Raw genomic sequence first — 21876 nt, forward strand, 5'->3', positions numbered from 1 at the left:
AGGCAACACCTTAGTTTCTAAAAACAAACCTACAGTATCTGACAACATTTCTGCCAGATCTCATGATTGTACGACTATGGGAATGATCCACCTAAGAAAAAGGAACAATGTATTAGCGCACTGGAAACATTACAAGAAAATTTAAAAAGCAGCAGCAAGTACCTCTACCCCGTTTCCGGGTTTTACTTTGTAATTTGCAAGAAAGTAAACACCCAAGCGTTGGTCACACGTTAGATGAATAAGCGTGGAGGAACTTTTGCTCTTTTGGCAGTGTCCAAAGTGACAGCAGCAGATGATAGTTTTCCAAACTATCCAGACTGCGTCACTTTTGCCCCTCCCTTTCCCGAAAGTCTGCGTTGCTTCATGGGGAGAAGGGAGGTAAAAAACAACCCTCAAACTATTTTTACTCCCGGCGTCGCCCTTTGCAGAAAAACGAAAGTGAAAGAAATGATTCCGTGTTAAGTTTCGGAGATTCAGCAATATGGCTGCGAGGGGAATGTTGTGCCCGTTCCCTCTTCTCGTGCAGGGAGATTGGGGCTCCCCCGATCCCCCCAAAAGTCTGAAAAACAAACTGCTTTGCTACTTCCAGAGCCGGAAGAAGTCAGGCGGCGGAGAGTGTGAGATCCAGCTGCGATCCGGGCAAGTCCTCGTCTGCTTTGCTGAAGAAGAAGGTACGAGCAAGTGCACTCCCTTTAATTTATGTGTGGAGTCAGCGTTGAGCGGAAGGTTTGGGGTTCCTTAGTGGGGGAGGTGGGAGGGCAATTGGAGGCAAGAAAGGGGAGGGAAAGCCTCCTCGTGGGGGTACAAAGAGATGGGAGCCGGGGCAAAGTTCCGCCGCCTCGGTCTTCTTCATATTTTTCCTATTCCCCACGGCTTGCGTAGGGAGGGGGAGAGACAAACGTGAACGCGCCTGGGCGAGAGGGGCCGTCAGCAGCTTGCTCTCCCCCCGCCCCACTCCTGCCCCTCAGAAGGGAGGGCAGGGCTCCTTCATTTGTTGTCCCAGGGCCCACTCCAATTTTGCTATGCTCCTGGTGTGTGTGTGTACGTACAGAGGTTAGGAAGGTGCAGGCAATCCCGGGATTGCATTTGCCCTGGGGAAAGTTTCACTTCTTGCATTTCTGCTTCTGGTATAGAATTAACAGAATTAATGTCGGGATTAGAAGTACAGGAGCCCCGTGAGAGGAAAAAGTGGCCACCCTACTAGACAGCATCTGTTGTAGTACACAATTAGTATGTAACAATATAGAGTAATTTTTGGTAAGCTGCCCTGGGAGTCTTTGGGAACGAAAGGGTGGGGAAATCTGCTAAATAAATAAGTGAAGAATGGAGGGTGGGAAGGTTTGTGGGTGGGGGGGCGGATGAGGTTGGCCACCTTTCCTGGGAGACTGGAGAGGAGAGCTGGTCTTGTGGTAGAAAGCATGACTTGGCCCCTTAGGTCAGCAGGGTCTGCCCTGGTTGCATATGAAAGGGAAACTAGAAGTGTGAGCACTGCAATATATTCCCCTCAGGGGATGGAGCCACTCTGAGAAGAGCAGAAGGTTCCAAGTTCCCTCCCTGGCATCTCCAAGATAGGACAAGATTTATTTATTTTTAATAGGACAAGATTTTTTTATTGAACCAACAAAGCATACAGTACGTTGCCAAAGCACAATTATATACAAAGTGGTTGTTTGTACATGATATATCTACAAAGATTTACACACAAGGATTTGGAAACCCACAAGGTTATGAAGTATATGCAGGTAGTACTGTAACTCAGGGGTGGGGGATTTCAAGGCACATCAGGTAATAGGGCTGAGAGAGATTCCTGCCTGCAACCTTGGAGAAGCCACTGCTGGTCTGTGAAGACAATACTGAGCTAGATAGACCAGTGGTCTGACTCAGTATATGGTAGCTTCCTATGATTCTATGTCCCTACTCCCATGCTTACTAGGGAAGGTCATCTGGGATGGTGCTTGGTGCCCCTGAGGTTTTAAAACCTGTGCTATCTAAACAGACCCTTAGACTAGACCTATAACTGAGAAGACTAGCTAAGGTTGCAAACCTGATGTTTAGTTAGCCTTCATGTCTGACTGGCACAAAGTCTATGGTTTGCTGATATGAGCCTGAGCAAAGTATTATTGTTGTTAAAACTGGGAGAATAAACACAACTCCTGGAGTTATATACTGATGTGTGGAGTGGTGGTGATGGTTGCTCATATGCAGTGGTAGGTGCTGCTTCTTGGTGGGTGGGGGGGGAGAAGGGGAGGGAAGGACGCCAGGGGAAACCATAGGTGGGGCCAATAGTAGGTCAGTCCAACCCTACGTTAAAAAGAAGTGAATCACTAGCATATGGTTTTCTCCATCTGTAAAATTGTTTACTTGTCTAAACCAAAATCTCTATCATTCATACCAACACTTGGCAGTTTGTGCTAAATCCACCCCTTGGTTGACTGTTAGTAAAGGTGTCCTGCCATTAGAATGGTTCATGGTGGGTGTCAGTGTCGGAAGTTGCAATGCCCTCTCATTCAAGTCTCCATGCCTCTCCTTCCCCACTCAATAGCTCCATCCCTCCTATCAGCATTGCCTCCATTTCTCCCCCTTCTTGCAGTCTCAGCACTCTCCACCTCACCACATTTAGGATGAGGCTAAGAAGATCAACTTAGTGGGAAAGTTTTGAATCTTGAGCACCTATTTGCAGGTAGCAGCTGCATTCACATGTTTTACACTGCTTGGAAATACAATGTATTTGACCACACACAGAGCGAACTAGTTTCCTTTTTTCTCACAAGATCTCTTGGTGGCTTTGGATCTCTCAGCGACTTTCAATACTATTGGCCATAGTATCCTTCTGGAATGTCTGTGGGGATTGGGGGTGGGAGGCACTGCTTTGCAGTGGTTCTGCTCCTACCTCACAGGCAGATGGCGAGGTAGGAGCACATCCATCACATTCCAGATGGTGTCTCTGAGAGACTGTTCTTCAAATTCTGAACTTTCGTATGGTGCCCCTCAGGGTTCCATATTGTCTCCAATGTTGTTTAAAATCTGCATTAAACCTCTGGGAGAAATCAGGAGCTTTGGTACAGAGTGTTATCAATATGCTGATGACACCCAAATCTTTTTCTCCATGTCAGCATCATCAGGCGAAGTCATAACCTTCCTAAATGCCTGCCTGGCGGCAGTGATGGGCTGGATGAGGGATAACAAACTGAGGCTGAATCCAGATAAGACAGAGGTACTTATTGTGCGGGGTCGTAACTCCGATTTTGATCTGCCAGTTCTGGATGGGGTCACGCTCCCCCAAAAGGAACAGGTACAAAGTCTGGGGGTGCTTCTGGATCTGAACCTCTCCTTGGTGTCCCAGGTTGAGGCGGTGGCCAGAGGTGCTTTTTATCAGCTTCAGCTGATACGCCAGCTGCGTCCATTTCTTGAGATGAACGACCTCAAAACAGTGGTACATACAGGTGAAACTCGGAAAATTAGAATATCGTGCAAAAGTCCATTAATTTCAGTAATGCAAATTAAAAGGTGAAACTGATATATGAGACAGACGCATTACATGCAAAGCGAGATAAGTCAAGCCTTAATTTGTTATAATTGTGATGATCATGGCGTACAGCTCATGAAAACCCCAAATCCACAATCTCAGAAAATTAGAATATTACATGGAACCAAGAAGACAAGGATTGAAGAATAGAACAATATCGGACCTCTGAAAAGTATACAGTGTACTGTGCTTGATTGGCCAGCAAACTCGCCTGACCTGACCCCATAGAGAATCTATGGGGCATTGCCAAGAGAAGGATGAGAGACATGAGACCAAACAATGCAGAATTGCTGAAGGCCGCTAATGAAGCATCCTGGTCTTCCATAATACCTCATCAGTGCCACAGGCTGATAGCATCCATGCCACGCCGCATTGAGGCAGTAATTGCTGCAAAAGGGGCCCAAACCAAGTACTAAATACATATGCATGCTTATACTTTTCAGAGGTCCGATATTGTTCTATTCTTCAATCCTTGTCTTCTTGGTTCCATGTAATATTCTAATTTTCTGAGATTGTGGATTTGGGGTTTTCATGAGCTGTACGCCATGATCATCACAATTATAACAAATTAAGGCTTGACTTATCTCGCTTTGCATGTAATGCATCTGTCTCATATATCAGTTTCACCTTTTAATTTGCATTACTGAAATTAATGGACTTTTGCACGATATTCTAATTTTCCGAGTTTCACCTGTATATTGGTAATCTCTAGGCTAGATTACTGCAAAGCGCTCTATGTGGGACTGCCTTTGTATGTAGTCTGAAACTGCAGTTGGTCCATAATGCAGCAGACAGGTGGGTCTCTGGGTCATCTAGGAGAGACCATATTAGGAGGTCATCTAGAGACCATCTAGGAAAGAACTACACTGGTTGCCAATACGTTTCCGGGCAAAATATAAGGTGCTGGTTATTACTTATAAATCCCTAGATCTTCTTCACCATAAACCCCACTGTCTGTTAAGATCATCTGGAGAGGTTCGTCTGCAGTTGCTGCCAGCTCATCTGGCAACTACTCAAGAACGGGCCTTCTCCATTGCTGCCCCTGGACTTTGGAATGTGCTCCCTGTTGAAAGAAGAGCCTCCCCATCTCTGGCAACTTTCAAAAAGGCACTGAAGACACATTTATTCACCCAGGCTTTTCATTAGATTTGTGGTTTTAATTTTTAATGTTGTTTTAAAATGATTTTAATGTTAATGATTTTAATGATTAAATGATTTTATTGTTTAATTGATTTGATATTTTAAATGATTTTAATTGTAAACCACCCAGACACGTAAGTTTTGGGCAGTATTAAAAATATGATAGATAAATAAATACATTAGTAATTTAGCAACTGTTTCCACTTCTGGCTGCCTTGTCAGTTCTCAAGCCTTGGGGAGCAGTTCCAACTACTCACAGAACCTGGCAATGCTCCTCTGCAATGCCACAATCACTACTAAGTGTCCCTTTCAACCTGCTTTAAAAGTGGTCCTTTTGTATACAGAGGGTCTGAAGCAGCAAGGTAGGTGACTGGAATGCAAGTGGAAGAGACTCGGCTTGAATTTGACAGGACACAGCATAGAACCCATTTGAAGATTTATGGGGAAGCAGTGTGTGCAGCAAAAAAAACAATTTTAATCTGCATGCACTGCTTCTGCAGATTCGCATTCGGCAGAGTTGTCCCGGGTTGTGAGGTGTTTGACTCGTGCTCCTTCCAGTTCGAACCAGTCACTGGAGACTATGTTCTGCTGTAATGCCTTTAATGGGTTCTTTGAGGACAAAATCTCTTGTATTCAGGCCAGCTTGGACTCCACTGTTTTTACAGAGTCTATTAAGTTATTGTCCAGCAATCTCTCTTGCAGTATTAGATTGGATCAGTTTCAATCTGTGATGCCCGAGGACATGGACCACTGCTTGGGGAGGTGTGTCCTACCACTTGCTCTCTGGATCCTTGCCTGACTTGGCTGCTTCTATCTAGCAGGGCAATTGTTGGAGATGGCCTAGTTCATTAACTCTTCGCTGAGGGAGGGTAGGATGCCTCCTTGTTTGAAGCATGATTAGATCACTTCTTAAGAAGCCTTCCCTAGATCCCTCAGTGATGGATACTTATGGGCCAGTCTCCAATCTCCCTTGGTTGGACAAAGTGATTGAGAGACTGGTGGCTAACCAACTCCAGGCAGTTATGGAGGAAACCAATTATCTAATTAGACCCATTTCAAACTGACTTTAGAGTGGGCTATAGGGTTGAGACAGCCTTGGTCAGCCTGATGGATGATTTTTATCAGGGAATTGACAGAAGGAGTGTGGCTCTGTTGGTTCTCCTAGATCTCTTGGCGGCATTCAGTATCAGCGACCATGGTATCCTTCTGGATCACCTGCGGAGTTGGGGATAGGAGGCACTTCTTTGCAGTGGTTCTGCTCCTATATCTCAGACAGATTCCAGATGGTGAGGCTTGGTGATTATTGCTCTTCAAAATGGGAGCTATTATATGGAGTCCCTCAGGGCTCCATTCTGTCACCAGTGCTTTTTAACATCTACATGAAACCACTGGGTGAGGTCATCGGGAGACTTGGTGCAGGGTGTTACCAGTACGCTGATGACACCCAAATCCTGCTGCTGCTGCTGCTGCTCCTCCTCATCAGGAAATGTCATTCATTCCCTAAATGCCTGCCTACAGGCAGTAATGGGCTGGATCAGGGACAACAGATTGAAGGTGAATCCAAGCAAGATGGAGGTGCTCATTGTGGGGGATTGGAATTTGAGGAATGAGTTATATCTCCTTGCCCTAGATGGGGTTACATTCTCCCAGAAGGAACAGGTATGCGGCTTGGGAGTGTTCTTGGATCCAGGCCTCAATTTGGTATCCCAGGAAAGTTCTCCTATGGCCAGGAGCGCTTTCTGTCAGCTTTGGCTGATTTTCCAGCTGCACTCATTCCTTGAAGAGAACTATCTCAAAACTGTGGTGCATCAGCTGTTAACTTCCAGGCTTGACTATTGCAGTGTGCTCTACATGGGACTGCCTTTATATGTAGTTTGGAAACTTCGGTTAGTTCAAAATGCGGCAGCCAGACTAGTCTCTGGGGTAACCTGGAGAAACCATATTATGCCTGTTCTCATATGGTTGCATTGGCTGCCGATATGTTTCAGGGCAAAATACAAAGTGCTGATTATTACCTTTAAAGCCCTAAGTGGCTTAGGTCTGGGTTACCTTAGAGAGCACCAGGGGCATAACAAGGCTGGAGTGGGCCCAGAGACAAAATTTCAAAATGGGCCCCTTGCTGATACACACACACACACACACACACTTCACAATATATAGTCATGTGACTTGCCTCTGGGGGGCCCCTCAAGGCGTGGGGGCCCCCAGGCAACCGCCTCCCCTTGCCTAATAGTAGTTATGCTCCTGGAGAGCACCTTCTTTTGTATGATCCCCATTGCACGTTGAGGTCATTCAGAGAAGTCCATCTCCAGTTATGTCTGGTTGTGACTCAGAACTGGGGGTTCTCTGTAACTGCTCCTAGCCTATGGAGTGTATGCCCGGCAGATATCTGTAGTTGGCCTTCAAAAGAGCCCTAAAGACTTACTTGTTTGGCCTAGCCTTCCAAGGTTTTAAAATTATTTTAAAGTATTTTTAATTGGTTTAAATGTCTCTGAACTATTTTAGATTTGTTTTTATATTGTTTTAACCTGTTTGTTTGAATTGCTGTTTGTTCTTGTGTTGTGCACCACCCAGAGCCTTTGGATGGGGTGGTATAGAAATGTAATAAATGTTTGTGTGGCTGCCATCTTGAATTGGGGTGGATGACATCATCACAAAATATACCATTGAAGTGTCCCTGTGTGCCACATACTACAAGTGTACCTAATTTGGTTCAAATCGGTTAAATGTTCCACAAGTTAGCCCACTTGCAGCTCAAACATTCACGCCTTCACCATCTTGAATGAGGGTGGATTACATCATCATAAACTATGCCATTGGGGCATCCCTATGTATTCCTACAGCTGTAGCAAATTTGATTCAAACAGGTTTGGCAGTTCACAGCTTAGCCCACTTGCACCACAAATGTTTACACGCCTACCATCTTGAATTAAAGTGGATGACATCATCACAAACTATGCAGTTGAGGTGTCACTATATATCCTCACAAAGAACTCAAATACGAAATTGCTGACCTCCTTGCTAAAATATATAACTTATCCCTGCAATCAGGTTCTGTACCAGAGGATTGGAGAGTAGCAAATGTAACACCGATTTTCAAGAAGGGATCCAGGGGTGATCCAGGAAATTACAGGCTGGTTAGCTTAACATCAGTTCCAGGCAAATTGATGGAAAGCATCCTCAAGCATAAAATTGTAAAGCACATAGAAGAACAGGCCCTGCTGGGATTGAACCAGCATGGGTTCCGCAAAGGTAAATCTTGCCTCACCAACCTTTTGGACTTCTTTGAGAGTGTCAACAAGTGTGTGAATCAAGGTGATTCAGTTGACATAGTCTACCTGGACTTCCAGAAAGCTTTTGACAAAGTTCCTCATCAACGACTCCTGAGGAAACTTAGCGGTCATGGGATAAGGGGACAAGCACATGTGTGGATTGCTAACTGGTTGAAAGACAGGAAACAGAGGGTAGGTATAAATGGAGAGTTTTCACAATGGAGGGAAGTAAGAAGTGGGGTACCCCAGGGATCTGTACTGGGACCGGTGCTTTTTAATTTATTCATAAATGATCTAGAAGTAGGGGTAAGCAGTGAGGTGGCCAAATCTGCAGATGATTCTAAACTCTTTCGGGTAGTGAAATCCATAACTGATTGTGAAGAGCTCCAAAAGGATCTCTCCAAACTGGGTGAGTGGGTGACAAAATGGCAAATGCAGTTCAATGTTGGCAAGTGTAAAGTGATGCGCATTGGGATGAAGAACCCCAACTTCAAGTATATGCTGATGGGATCTGAGCTGTCAGTGACTGACCAGGAGAGGGATCTTGGGGTCATGGTGGACAGCTCATTGAAAGTGTCGACTCAATGTGCGGCAGCTGTGAAAAAGGCAAATTCCATGCTAGGGATCATTAGGAAGGGGATTGAAAATAAAACTGCTAATATTATAATGCCCTTATACAAAACTATGGTGTGGCCACACCTGGAGTACTGCGTACAATTCTGGTCACCACATCTAAAAAAGGACATTGTAGAACTGGAAAAGGTGCAGAAGAGGGCAACCAAAATTATCAAGGGTCTACAGCACCTTTCTTATGAGGCTAGGCTACAACACCTGGGGCTATTTAGTTTAGAAAAAAGACGACTGCAGGGAGACATGATAGAGGTCTATAAAATCATGCTTGGGGTGGAGAAAGTAGATAGAGAGAAATTCTTCTCCCTCTCCCATAACACTAGAACCAGGGGTCAGCCCATGAAATTGATTGCCAGAAAATATAGGACCAGCAAACGGAAGTACTTTTTCACACAATGCATAATCAACTTGTGGAATTCTCTGTCATGAGATGTGGTGACAGCCAACAACCTGGTTGGCTTTAAGAGGGGTTTGGATGATTTCATGGAGAAGAGGTCTATTGACGGCTACTAGTCGGAGGGCTGTAGGCCACCTCCAGCCTTGGGGGCGGGGTGCCTCTGGGTACCAGTTGCAGAGGAGTAACAGCAGGAGAGAGGGCATGACCTCAACTCCTGCCTGTGGCTTCCAGCGGCATCTGGTAGGTCACTGTGTGAAACGAGATGCTGGACTAGATAGGCCTTGGGCCTGATCCAGCAGGGCTGTTCTTATGTCCCTACAATTGTACCCAATTTGGTTCATATTGGTCCAGGCATTGCAAAGTTGATGGGGGACAAATACACACGGGCACACAAAATGGGTGATCTCATAAGCCTACTGGAAAGTGCCTTGTTTTATTTGGAAGCTATGACCCCCCACCCCACCCCTCCACTTTCACCCTCAAGACAGGTGAGAGAGTAAGTGAAAGATAAAGGAGCTAGCATGAGGCTTTGCATCCAGTTCCAGAAGAGGGAATGCTGCTTGCTTGTTTACTTGTTAGTTTAAAAAAAAACTACCCAGAGGAAATGCCAGCCCACCATATCTCCCAATCTTCCCCTCATTCTCTAGATCTCTGAATTTTGCCAAGATTTGCTAGTGGCATTTTTTAAAAGGAAAGGAAATGAAAAGCGCTCCCAGCAAATGCTGGAGATATCCAGTGCCTCCTGAAGGCTGAATGAAGAGGCAAGGGCTGTCTTCCCTCTGGAGAAAGGTAGCCAGGGCTCCTGCCTAGGGGAGCAAAAGAAAGGCAAATCCTGCTTGATGCTGAGGCACTAAATATGCAATCTGAGTAGTGACTCAGTGTGGTCATTACTTCGTTTGGGGGCAACGGATCCCATTGAAGAACCTAAACTGAGGAAATGGCTTTACAAAGACATTTAGCAAAAAGACCAAGAGCCATTGCCATCTACTGGCAAATGGTAAAAATGCAAAACCTCATTTTAGCAAGAGAGACAGACACACAGAGGGAAAGACAAAGAGGAAGAGATGGCATGTTTGGTGAGAGAAGGGCGGAGGCTAGTAAGTGGGGGGCAATGCTGCCTCTGCCCCAAATGAGGAGTCTTCTCTGCTTATACTGTATGTGATTGAAAAGGGATAGCCAACAGGAATCATTAGCCCGATCTATTCACTGCAAAATGTTATTGGGTATTAACAAGCCATTGTTCAATTTCCTCAGGGCAAGGCAGCTAGCAACATACGGACTTACTTAACCCTAACCATGTACATTTCGGGACTCTGCAGTAGCAGCAATCCAACATAGGTATCTATCGCATAATTGTCATAATGGTTACACTCATTTGTTTCTGTTTCAGTGAGGCAGCAAGTTCTCTCCCAGAAGATTCATGAACTTGATCTGGCTGGAAAAGGGAAATTGAAACTGCTGGTCACACTTCAAGAAACAAAAGGGGCAACAAAAGAGAATGTGTCTGAGGAGAAGCTTCCTGAGCAGGTAAATAAGGGAATAAAAGCCCTATTCAGACATTATGTTGCACGTGTGTACAGGTGTCTGTATATATGTGCATGCTTTTGAATGGCACTCAAAAATGAATATACATGCATTTGTTTTTATAATGTAGCTGAATACAGGTCTCCTCAGATGTAGGGGACTGTACATTTATTGATGTTTTACTGTACATGCATTGAACATAATGGGGCAGTAATTATCTGTGCATGCAGCTCTGTACATGTGTACACTGTACTGGATTAGAACATGAACATAAGAACTGCCCTGCTGGATCACACCAAGGCCTATCGAGTCCAGCATCCTGTTTCATACTGTGGATTATGTATCTACTTGCACTGAACATAACTGTAAGACTCATATAATTTAGAGCTCTGAAAGTGATAGGATCTGCAGTGTCAAGCAGCTAATTTGTTGTGATTATTATTATTATTATTATTATTATTTCTTTTAGGGTCCTGAGAGAGAAGACCAGCAAGAAGAGAGAGGTATGATGGATCTCATAGCGTTTGTAAGCATTAGTGCAATCGACAGTTCTAAATTGCCTTCTGGGAAAAGCAACATTTTAAACTTGAAAGCAATTGTTGATGAAAGTGTTTACTTGTCTTTGGTATCGAGGTTTCATGTCTGAAACCAGGATACTGAAATAGGTTTTATATCTGTACACAATGAGGGTGTCCTTAAGAGGCTTTCTAAATGAGGCCAGCCAACCAAGCAACCCCACTTTTGGTATAGCAGTGCTATCCTTAGTCTAGGACCATAACCAATATTGTGTCCCAGCAGAGAGGAGGGAAAGAAAAGTCTTGTTTAAGGAGAAGTAGCTTTGGACCAAAGTACATACCATGGTGGGAGAGTCATTATGGGATCTCCCCTGCTTTTTTATATATAGATGTAATTCGAGAGGGTGAATTGGACTCAGATAATGGGGTGATACGATCAACAAAAATCAGGCTAGGAGAACCTAGCCCAATTTTTGTTGATCGTAAGAACCACCGGGCTTGCAGCCGAGCCCGGTGGTTCTTGAGTGGGTAACCCGCTCGAGAACTCCTGCTAAAAAGCAGGTTTGCGGAGCGAGCGGTCCAGCAAACCTGCTTTTTAGGATCGTGAGTAGCCGTGGCGCGGCTTCGCTCCGTGGCTACTCGCAAGTAGACCCCCAACCGGGAGGTGAAAAGCCACCTCCCGGCTCCGGGGGTCTCCCCAATATGCCCTGCGTGCTTGCTCAGGGCATACTGGGGCTTGCAGGGGCCGTGCGGCCCCTGCTCCCCCCACCCCCTGCCGGCTCCGTCTCGGAGCCGGCCATCATGTGGGCGGCTGATACAGCCGCCCAGGGCTCCCTCCCCACTCGTGAGCGGGGAGAGCGGGCTTAGCCCATTCTTCCCGCTCACTGCCCCAAACCGGGTCTCACTGATCATGAGACCCCGTCCAAAGTCACTTGGGGTGGGGTTCGGAATACTTTCTCTGTGTATTCCTAGTTGAAATTAAGGGTAACAAACCACAAACCCTTACCCAGTGCCATGGTTCAAAACAAATTTCCCTCTGCCCCACAGTTGCAATTAAACTTCTAAAGGAACAAAAGGAGATTTGGTCACAAATGTCTCATTTGGCCCTAAGTTGTAGAGGGGTTGCTTGTTGGATTAGTTTTAAGATTTATTTATTTTTAACCAAGGGAGCTGTGCTCTCTAGTGATGGGGAGAGGGAGTGATGGGGAGAGTTCAGACCCAAACAGGAAAAAGTGGGAGCAAGTATGTGAAACGATAGGAAGTGTTTTGTGGGGAGAGGTACTCATGCTGGTGTGTTCTAGTTTTTCACAAGGTCACATGAGCACACTGATTAGAACAGGGAGCTCTTGGATATTAGCCTGGGGGCCCCCAGATGTTGGATTACAACTCCCATCATCCTCAGCCACATTGGCCAGCTATTGTGGCCCATCACTTCCAATAGATGGGAGTTGTAGTCCAACAACATCTGGGGATTCGAGTTTGAGAACCCTTGGGCTAGCCAATACTTAGCAATAGGCCTTCCACAGCCACAGCTGGCACTGCATTTTGAAGGATTATAGTTATGTAAGCTTGCGTGGGAAGAACCATATTTTTTCAGCTGCTGTAGTCAAGGACATCTCTACATGGGTTATCCTCCCCCAGTGCTCCAAGGCAGGACTATGCTAAGCAGTTAAAAGGAAAAGGAAAAGCCTATATAGCCTGGAGAGGATAGCCCCGCCCCAGTTCTTTCAGTCCTGTGGTGTTCCAGGCAGCTTCTCCACTCTCTCTTCTCCTGAATTCCCTGCCTTCCACAACTCTCTTGCACTTCTCTCTTCACAAATTACTTTCCAGCTCTTTCCAAATTTCCTTCCTAACCTTCTTAAACCTTAAAAAAAAGGTTTTTCTTTCCAACCCACCCACCTTCCCACCCTCCCTTTAACCACTGCATGGAACACGCAGGAAGGACAGAGATTGTGCCAGTCCCTAAGGGAAAGGGACACAAAGACTTTATCTTGACTACAAGGGCCCTGGGTGCACCACTGCCTGCTCAGGTGATGCTGACTGCTCAACTGCTGCCTGGCCAAAGCCGAGATGCCGCAGCGCTCGATTTCCTGCCTCCAGGCTGTGAAACATGCAGTAAGTCAGCCCAGCATGCCCCCAATAGCGCCAGGGAGGCAGAACTCGGGGAATCCTCGCAGGCCTTGTCACTGCTCTCCACAAGGCTGCTCCAAGCCATGGGGGTGAAGTTGAAATACCCACCCCCCACTCCTCAAGATTGTTAAGGGCCATGGCGGGCAGGCAAGCCTCTCCTGCCACGCTCACAAAAGAGTCAACAGCGGAGCAGCTATGGAGTGAGGAGGACACCCAGACAGCAGCGGAGGCCTCTCAACGGCTCACTTCCAAGCCTGTAGAACCATCTCAACCGCCGACAGGAGAAGGGGCAAGGGACCCCTTCAGAGAGCACATTCAAGACCTGGTGAGACCCACCCCTGCGGGACCCTTTAATGCAGGCATTCCTCACCTCTCTCACACCCCACTTCCCAGATACATTCCCCTGGAGTGGCAAGACTGGTTCAAATCTGCCATTTCTGAATCCTTATGAACTTTTATGGTGCCTCAGTAAAAAAGCAAAAATGCCACAGGAAGGGCCCTTAATCTTCAGAGGAATCTTCCTCAACTGACTGACACCAATTCCCCACCACATGAAAAAGAAAACACCAAGGTTTCTAAGACAGATAAATCTTCCTCAGCAAGGGGTTCTAAACATAAAAAACAGAGACCCTCATTCATAGGAACTCCCTGGCCCCAATTCAGATGACTCACCTGTAGCACCTACTCACCTATTCAAGCCCGACAGACCACCCAACCCTTTAAATCCCATCATTGATCTAGAAGCAGACCCTGATGCTGCACCAGATGGGGCGGAGGGAGGTAACCAGGACCCAGACACTCTCCCCATAAGGAATTGGGTAAATGGTCCCTGGCAGAGCTCTTCCTCTTAACGCTTGTTTCTGCCAAGGATTTTAACCCCTTACTAACTAGAACTATTGCTACCTTTGGGCTACAATCTAAACCCACAGCTGAAACCCCCCAAACCTCCAATGAGGACATTGTGTTTCCTAATTCCAAGAGCAAAGACATGCTGCTGCCTATCAGTGTTCTCTCTAATTTTTTTTCATCTGTGTGCGGATTGAGTTTTTTTCGGGGCGGGAGTATGAAGGCAGTGTGTGCTCACGTGCATTCAGAATGGAGCCTGCCTGATTCAACCTGAGCGGGATCGAAAATGAACTGCGCAGGTATCCAAAAACTTGTGAGCACGGGCACGTGTGCACACCTTAGAGGGAACACTGCAGCCCAGGGCCGGCTCTAGGGGATCTAGCACCCAGTTGCAACATTCTGTTGAGTGCCCCCTCCCCCCCCGTCAGCCCAGCCTTCCTTCCAACCCAGCAAATTAGAAATGCCATACACACAATATGATATACGTGTTGTATTATACAACTTACAGAACACACTTCATGCGTGTTGGAAGCTTCAGGAGTCTTTAGTCTTGCAACAGTTTTGTTGGGCTACATACAACCACCTTCTCAAAATTCTTACTCCCCTCCATCTCATCACTGAAACTTACACAAGATCACAGACAGGCTTTTTTCTTTGTGCCAATTAGTCTCAATTTTGTGCATACATTCATGATTAAGCAGGCAAAACACTCAAGTAGTCCTTGCTCCTTATTTCCACCGTTTAAAAATAGTCTCTACCTATGCCTGTAAATTTGACTCAATTAACTCATAATACTCATATAGAAAATTAAATTGCATTTTGTACTGCATTTGCAAAAATGTACAAAAAATGTATTGCATTTTTGCCCTGGATTCTACAGGCACTGCATGTTTTGCATTCAATACACTGCCATCCCTAAGGCCTTCACATTTGCTGTCAACTCCAGAAAAATTTAAAACATAATGAATGTCCTACAAATAGGCAATATTTATAGATGAGGTTTATTTCATGCTTCTGAAAACAGAAGCTCTCTAACATTTCATAGTAGAGCAGCATCAGTGCTGACTATTCTCAGAGTTCACTTTTCTTCCCTCTCAGTGACACTAGGAGCACTGTTCCCTCTAACAGGGATTCCCAGATGTTGTCCACTACAACTCCCAGCATTCTCAGCTGCAGTTGCATTTGGTTGGGGATTCTGGGAGCTGTAGTCAACAACATCTGGGAATCCCTGTTAGACGGGAACACTGTGGGTTGCTTTGCAGTTATAGGTTGTTAATTATTAGACCACTGGAAAAGTGCTGTGCTGGGACTGGATATGGACAGTTGCTCTCCCTTTGTTTAAGACCACTTTAAAAAGATCCACCACTTTAAGAGGTGCCTCTTTGCTCAGGTTCACAGTTAGCAGCCTTAAACTAGAAGTGTGCAAGTTTTCCACATCAGGGGGTGGAACCCTATTCCATCTTAAGGCGGAATGCAGAGAGAGGAGCTCTGATAAATTCTGCTGCTCCTCAAAGTTATGGAGTCTCCTCTCCTCACATGGGGTGTGTGTGTCTTAAGCTGCCAATCTAGAGGCAATGCAGGTGGGGTGTATGCTGGCCTTGGGCCGAAATAAACAAATAAACAATGCAGGTGGGGTGGGGGAGAAGAAGGTGGAGGGATTCCTTCAGTCCAGAAGCAAACTTTGCAGGGCTGGCACAGCTTTCCAGATGTGGGAGAGCTGTTCCTTTCAACAAGCCACAAAGGAGGGGCTGCCCGTGACCCTCAGCCCCAATTAAGAAAACAAGGAGGGGGTTATCTGAGCAGATCACCTTATTGGTCTGCAAACACAGAGGAACAATAGCTTGGATTTCCTGCATTCATCTCAGCAGACTGTAAGTTTGTAGATCAATCCTTGCAGGTTTTGACGGGTTAATTCTTTGCCTTCTGGCTTCCACTTAGCACCCCCACTGAGTTTCTTTCTAAAGCGAAGCCCCAACCCTTTTTCTTTCTTTCTTTCCTGAATTACAAAAAGGACTGAGTGGACCAGAAGAATCTCTCTCTCTCTCTCTCTCTCTCTCTCTCTCACACACACACACACACACACACACACACACACACACAGAGCGCTGCAGAAGCTCTATCATTCACACTACTCTAGGAGTAATTTACTCCTGCCTGTGGGTTCTGCTTTGGAGTTATTTTCACATAGAGAAAGAGGGTGGGGAACAAAACTCTGAATGTTTAAATTAAAAGGTTCTCAGGAATTTTGTACTTTGAGAAAACTGAACCTATTAGCAATTTTGGCACACAACAGTGGATGTTTGATTCCAATATGTGCAGAACATATTGGATCCCAGCAGCCATCACATTAAAAAAGCCATTTGACAATATTAAGAATATATGTTTAACCTCTCGTGCAAGCCTGACAGGAAGGCAGATGTATATTTAAAATAGTTGATGCATTGCAAATGGATGTGATTATGATGAGGTGCATTAGCAACTTCCATGAAAACAGAAGTATCCAGAAGACAATCTTTTGGCAGGAGGCACAGCCTCTTTCAATCTAAATTATACTAACATGCTTAATATTAAAAGGAGGAAATGCACAAATCATTCAGTGCAACCCTAAGCATGTTTACTCAGAAGTAAGTCCCACTAAACTCAATGAGCCTTACTCTCTAGTAAGTGTGTTTATGTTTGCAGCCTCAGTTTATCTTTGGACAATTTCAACGGGCATCCCAATGTAAAGCTAATGAAGTTGGCAACGCAGCAGTAGTTATTTCAGTTCTATCTAGAGGAGAGGAAAGGAGCTCACCTTAAATTTGGCAGTTCCTTGAAAAGCAATGATCACAAATTCCCTCCCAACAGCACTAGCTACCAAAGGAGGATATAAGTGACCTTACCCAACAAAACCATAATATAATCTCCCTCCAAGCTCTCCTCAATTGATCCACTAAGATTTTCCAAGATGAGATTTTCAATACAAACCATGAATCCACTCTTTTGCTACCAGAGAATACACACTCAGACACCTCAGAAACAACAGCACCCTGTACCCCATGGGTTAGAAACCCATGGGGGTGGCTAGCACCCTCTGTACACTACATTGCCACTTGCTCTGGGCCATGCCAGCACACCCTATGTGGAGTTATGGGGCTGCTGAAACCTCCATTGTTACTTATGGAGAAAAACCTTAAAGACGCGAAAACTTCTAAAATCACTTAAAAACCAGCCCTTTGCCCAATCTCTCTGCAATTTAGGTGGTAGCCTCCACCCATTAGGCACTACAACCCCACCCCACTCTTCCACCCCAGATCCCACTTTATGCCCCAAATCTGCCCCAAAGACACTAAAACTTCAGCAATTCACCAAAAACCAGCCCTTTGCCCAATTCCTCTGCAATTTAGGTGGTAGCCTCCACCCATTAGGCACTACCACCCCACCCTACTCTTTTGGCCCTGGGACCCGTTTTTTTAATCCGAATCGATTCAGATTCAGATTAATTCAGATCCGAATCAAATCTGGGGTGATTTGGATGGGTCAGATTCGGACCAAAAAATGAAATGGGGGTGTTTTGATTTGGATCTGAATCAAAACACTGAAAATCTGAATTGTACACCCCTGTCTTATATTTTGCAGCCAATTATACCTATTGGGAAAGGATGAGTACACATGTATATTGGGTGTGAATAATCCTTTCGATTGGAGTGTTGACTTGGGAAACAGTGTGATAGGTAGATGTACAGGATCTAGAAAGCCTATCTCTGCCTAAAAGAGATGCAATCTCCTGTCTGATTTGATTCTTTAAAAGGCACTCTCATTTTAAATGTTGTTTCCCAACCATCTCGGAATTCTGCCAAAACTATTAGGTTCCCTTTTGCTTTGCTTAATATTTGCCCACTCCTGCTGGTTTGCTGGTGAACATTAGAGCAATCCTCTATAATAAAGAGCTAAAGCGTGATCCCGTGTCCCTGCCCGTGTCTTTCTCAGCCGTTCTGGGCAGAGGACAGAGGCGGCGGCGGGTACGGCCGAGCGGCCACGAAACTGGGCCCGCTGGCGGCGGGGGAACTGAGCCCGCTGGTGGCCGCTGGCAGCGGTGGCCGCTGCAGGGCGACTGGGGCCAATGGCGGTGGCGGCGGGGAGAGGACTGGGCCTGGCCTGCTGGCGGCAGACTGGGTCCACTGGCGGCGGTGGCCACACTTGGCCCTGCCAGAGATGGAGGGAACAGGAGGTGAAGCCGGGCGGGGGAAAGAGGACCAGCGGGGTGACGATGGGCGGTGGCGTGGGAGGAGGAAGTGGGCGGCGGGGAGAGAGGGAACCCACCACAGCCAGCCATGGAGGTCCCGGGAGCAGGCAACGGCTGGAGGAGACAGGACAATAGAAAGACGGAAAGAAGGAAGGAGAGAAAAGAGAGAGAAGGGAGGGAAAAGGACAAAAGAAACAAGGAGGGAGGGAGGAAAAGAAAGAAAGAGAGAAGTAATGAAGGAAGGAAGAAGAAAGAAAAAGGAGAAAGGAGTGAAGGAGAAGGGAAAAAAAAAACAGAAGGGAGGGAGGAGCAGCCAGCCCCAAAGAGCGAGCCATTAAACAAAGAAAAGAGGAAAAGAGAAAGAAAACAGAAAGATGGGAGTGAGAAGAGGTGGAAGAAAGGAAGGAAAGGAGAGAGAGGGAGAGGGAGAGAGAAGAAAGTAAGGAGAGGAAAGAGTGGAAGAGGGAGAGAAAAGGAAGGAGTGAAAGAGAGAGAGAAAAAAGGGGGGGAAGGAAGGAAAGGAGGGCGAGAGAGAGGGAGAAGGAATAAAGGAAACAAACAAACAAAAAAGGTACTGGCGCCTGTTATTTTAACGGGCTTAAAAATACTAGTAGGTTAAATAAAGTTATTAACTGCTGAATCAGTATCTGCAGCTGAAGTAATCATGCATAGGAAGCAAAAGGATGAAAATTGAACGTAGATTTTTTTAAAAAAAGAATGTCTTGTCTCATTGATCTATATACTGAACTATATTGGCTTGAACACCTCAGGTGAATCTCTTTTTATTTATGATTCTGTCAAATTAGGCATGCTGAGCAACTTGCAGAAAGAGGATGACACAGTAGCAAACAGCGCAAGAAGTGAGAATCCATGCCATGAGGAGGAGGTTCTTGCTGTCTCACAAGTGTCTTCTCTTGTTGTTCTTGAAAATGTAGAAGAATCTGTTGAGCTCTGCATGTTAACTCTGCTAGTGGAGAATATCAGTGGACTCACAGGAGAAAATGACTTCCAAATTGAACTGATAACTGAGAAAAAGGCTGCAGTGATAACCTTTTTGCGTAGTATCGGTAAGAAATACAAACTCGGTATTACTCAGATGTTTCTCTTTGTGAGGATTGTTGGGTGTGTAACATGCTAAGACAATCCCTTTTAAAATACTTTGAATATTTTAATAGACAATGCTGATCAAGGAAAAAAAGCTGCAGCTGTTCATAAAATTATGCGATCTTTACTGTGTCCATTATTGTGGGAGTGTTCAGTGCATAGCTGCCTGCTTTCCAGAAATGATTTCAACTGCATACTTTGCTTATTCCATGTCTGCTGATTCTGGACTGATACTTAGGCCACTCTTCTTAGCTTTCCTTCAGTTGAAGGCTTTCGTTGAAGGCTTTTTGTAAGTTTATCACTTACTATGTGTTAGATGTTTAGTGTGGCTTGTTGTTGTATCTGCTTGGTTCTTAACTTGACTGTTAAGCAGAATTCTCATTGGGATATTACATTTGCAGCAGTTTGAGCAGTGGCTGAAGAACAGATTAAAAAGCACAATCCTGCAGCAATGCATGCTTTCAGGCAAACTGAGTATACTTAGTGGAGTGGTGCTGACAAGCCATGAAATTTACCTTCTTTGGTCAGAATAAAGCAGCAGTACTTCATGCAATCTATTGTTTCTGCTCCTAGTGGTAACACACATGGTTGGTTTAAAAGCAGTGACCAACAGCCTGACTACAACTGTCCGTGTACAGTAAAAAAAAAAGCACATGCACAGCTGTAGCATCCTCACTTTTGAAGCATGAATGCTCATGTGTGGGTGATTTTCACCAATCTCCCTTCCCTCGGAAGTGTGTGTATGTCCCTGAGGATCATGCAGCCCTCAGGGACATAACTGGAAGTTGCTCAGAGGACTTCTGGGTGAAGGAGAGAGCAGTGAGAACCCACTGGCCACCCCATGGAGTACCTGCATTTGAGGAGAGAGGAGCGGCTGCTGCAGCACGTTTTCTTGTTTGGGCTGCATGAGCAAAACTTTAGTCGGGATGTCAGCCAACTTTGCTGGCTTTCTCTTTCACTGGGCATAATTCAAAGTGCTAGTTTTAACCAAGACTGTGGTTTTAAGACTCTGATATCTGAAGGAACTCCTACTTACGCATGAACCAGGTAAGAACATCAGAAGGCCTTTCTCCACTGCCCTGTCATCAGAGGTCAAGTGGATGGTAACTGTGGAAGGGGCCTTCTCTGCGATGATGCCTCTGCTTTGGTATCCCCTCCCAGAGGTGCTCACCTGGCACCTAGTCTTATGAGTTTTAGGTGTAAGACCTTTTTGTTTGACTATGTTTTTGATGATTAGTACTCTCCCCCCCCCACCCCACCCCATTGGTATGAGACTATTATTACTTCTACTTCTACTTCTACTGCTGTAACTACTGCTTTGTTCATTATATGAAGCTGGTTGTTGACTGTAAGAAACATTTTACTTGCTTACTGCTTTATTTATGGTTGTATAGCAAGTGACTTTGATCTGATTGTGTGTTGTCCCTAAGGGTTGCCCAGTGTGTTAATTTTTGTTTGCTAGAAGCCACCTTGAAAATAAGAAGACAGGATATAGGCGTTCGTTTGTTTGTTAAATTAGCTGATGTTGTTTGCACTGCTGTATGTGTCTTGTTTCACTCACTGGTGTGAACAGTAGTGAAACAAAAATGAAGACTTTCAAAGAGAAATGAGGTGAGTTTGGAAGGCATTCCCTTCAGGGTGCACACACCTTCAAAGCAGCCACCCAGATGCATCTCTAAATTCACAATCAGGGAATGAAGATGTTGGCTGTGCCCTGTTGTTTGCCCTCATCTCCTGATTGTCAGAAGCTTACTTTCTCTGAAAATTAAGCTGCCATGAACCATAGCCACTGATTGCTTCTTTTTTTCATGAATACATATCCAGACAATGGATGCTTGACAAGCTTACCAGACTTAGTGATGGATGTTTTGTGGGAGTCGGGTTGGAGGGTAACTCCTTGACAAATAACATATTTAGAAGAGAAGCAGGGATGCCTGGACAAATAAAGGTTTTATTGAATCTTCAGTCATCAAGATTTGGAAGCTGGGTTGAATATCCTAGTCTAGGCACCATGATTAAATTTTGAGCTCTTTGGTGCCTGTGATTTGTCAAGCCCTGGATTAAGGGATTATTATTTAAATCATATATTTTTGTTTCCTGCTTTCAGATGCTGCCAAGTTTATTGATGGATGTGCCAGGAATGTTAGGTTGAAAGAATTTAAAATCACTGCCAGGCCTCTTGAATTGACCCACATGGTCAAAATTGAAAACTTGCCTGCTGGGGTGCGCAAAGAGTTTATAACTCTCTACTTTGAAAGTCCAAAACATGGAGGAGGACAAGTGTCCAATATTCGAATGTTACCTGAAGAAGATTCAGCTGTCATTACCTTTTCTGACCACCAAGGTAGTATTATCTATGTTTGTAGATAGCTTTTAGAAAATGGGTTGGCTTCTTATGAATCGGGTGGCTTGAGAGCAGAGGCTCACATTTTGATTGCTTTGGTGTTTCAGTCAAGCATGTAGGATCGTTATGCCTGGTGCCCACAAGTCACAAGAGTGCTGTATTGATCAGTGATAGTCCATGTTGACTGGCAAAATCAACATGGGAAGCACAGAACAGTACACTT

The 21876-nt window shown here is 45.3% G+C and overlaps 1 protein-coding gene across 1 annotated transcript in view; it reads left to right on the forward strand.

The window, feature by feature from the left end:
• Positions 1 to 350: 350 nt before the first annotated feature.
• The window catches only part of PARP14 (poly(ADP-ribose) polymerase family member 14), a 57516-nt gene continuing 35990 nt past the window's right edge, over positions 351 to 21876 (forward strand). The window contains exons 1-5 of the mRNA XM_053287041.1: positions 351 to 671; positions 10356 to 10492; positions 10959 to 10992; positions 19012 to 19272; positions 21417 to 21653. Coding sequence (XP_053143016.1) covers positions 482 to 671; positions 10356 to 10492; positions 10959 to 10992; positions 19012 to 19272; positions 21417 to 21653 — 859 coding nt within the window. The 5' untranslated portion in view covers positions 351 to 481. The remainder of the gene's footprint in view (positions 672 to 10355; positions 10493 to 10958; positions 10993 to 19011; positions 19273 to 21416; positions 21654 to 21876) is intronic.

Source organism: Hemicordylus capensis, chromosome 1, assembly GCF_027244095.1.
Source record: "Hemicordylus capensis ecotype Gifberg chromosome 1, rHemCap1.1.pri, whole genome shotgun sequence".
Taxonomy (NCBI): domain Eukaryota; kingdom Metazoa; phylum Chordata; class Lepidosauria; order Squamata; family Cordylidae; genus Hemicordylus; species Hemicordylus capensis.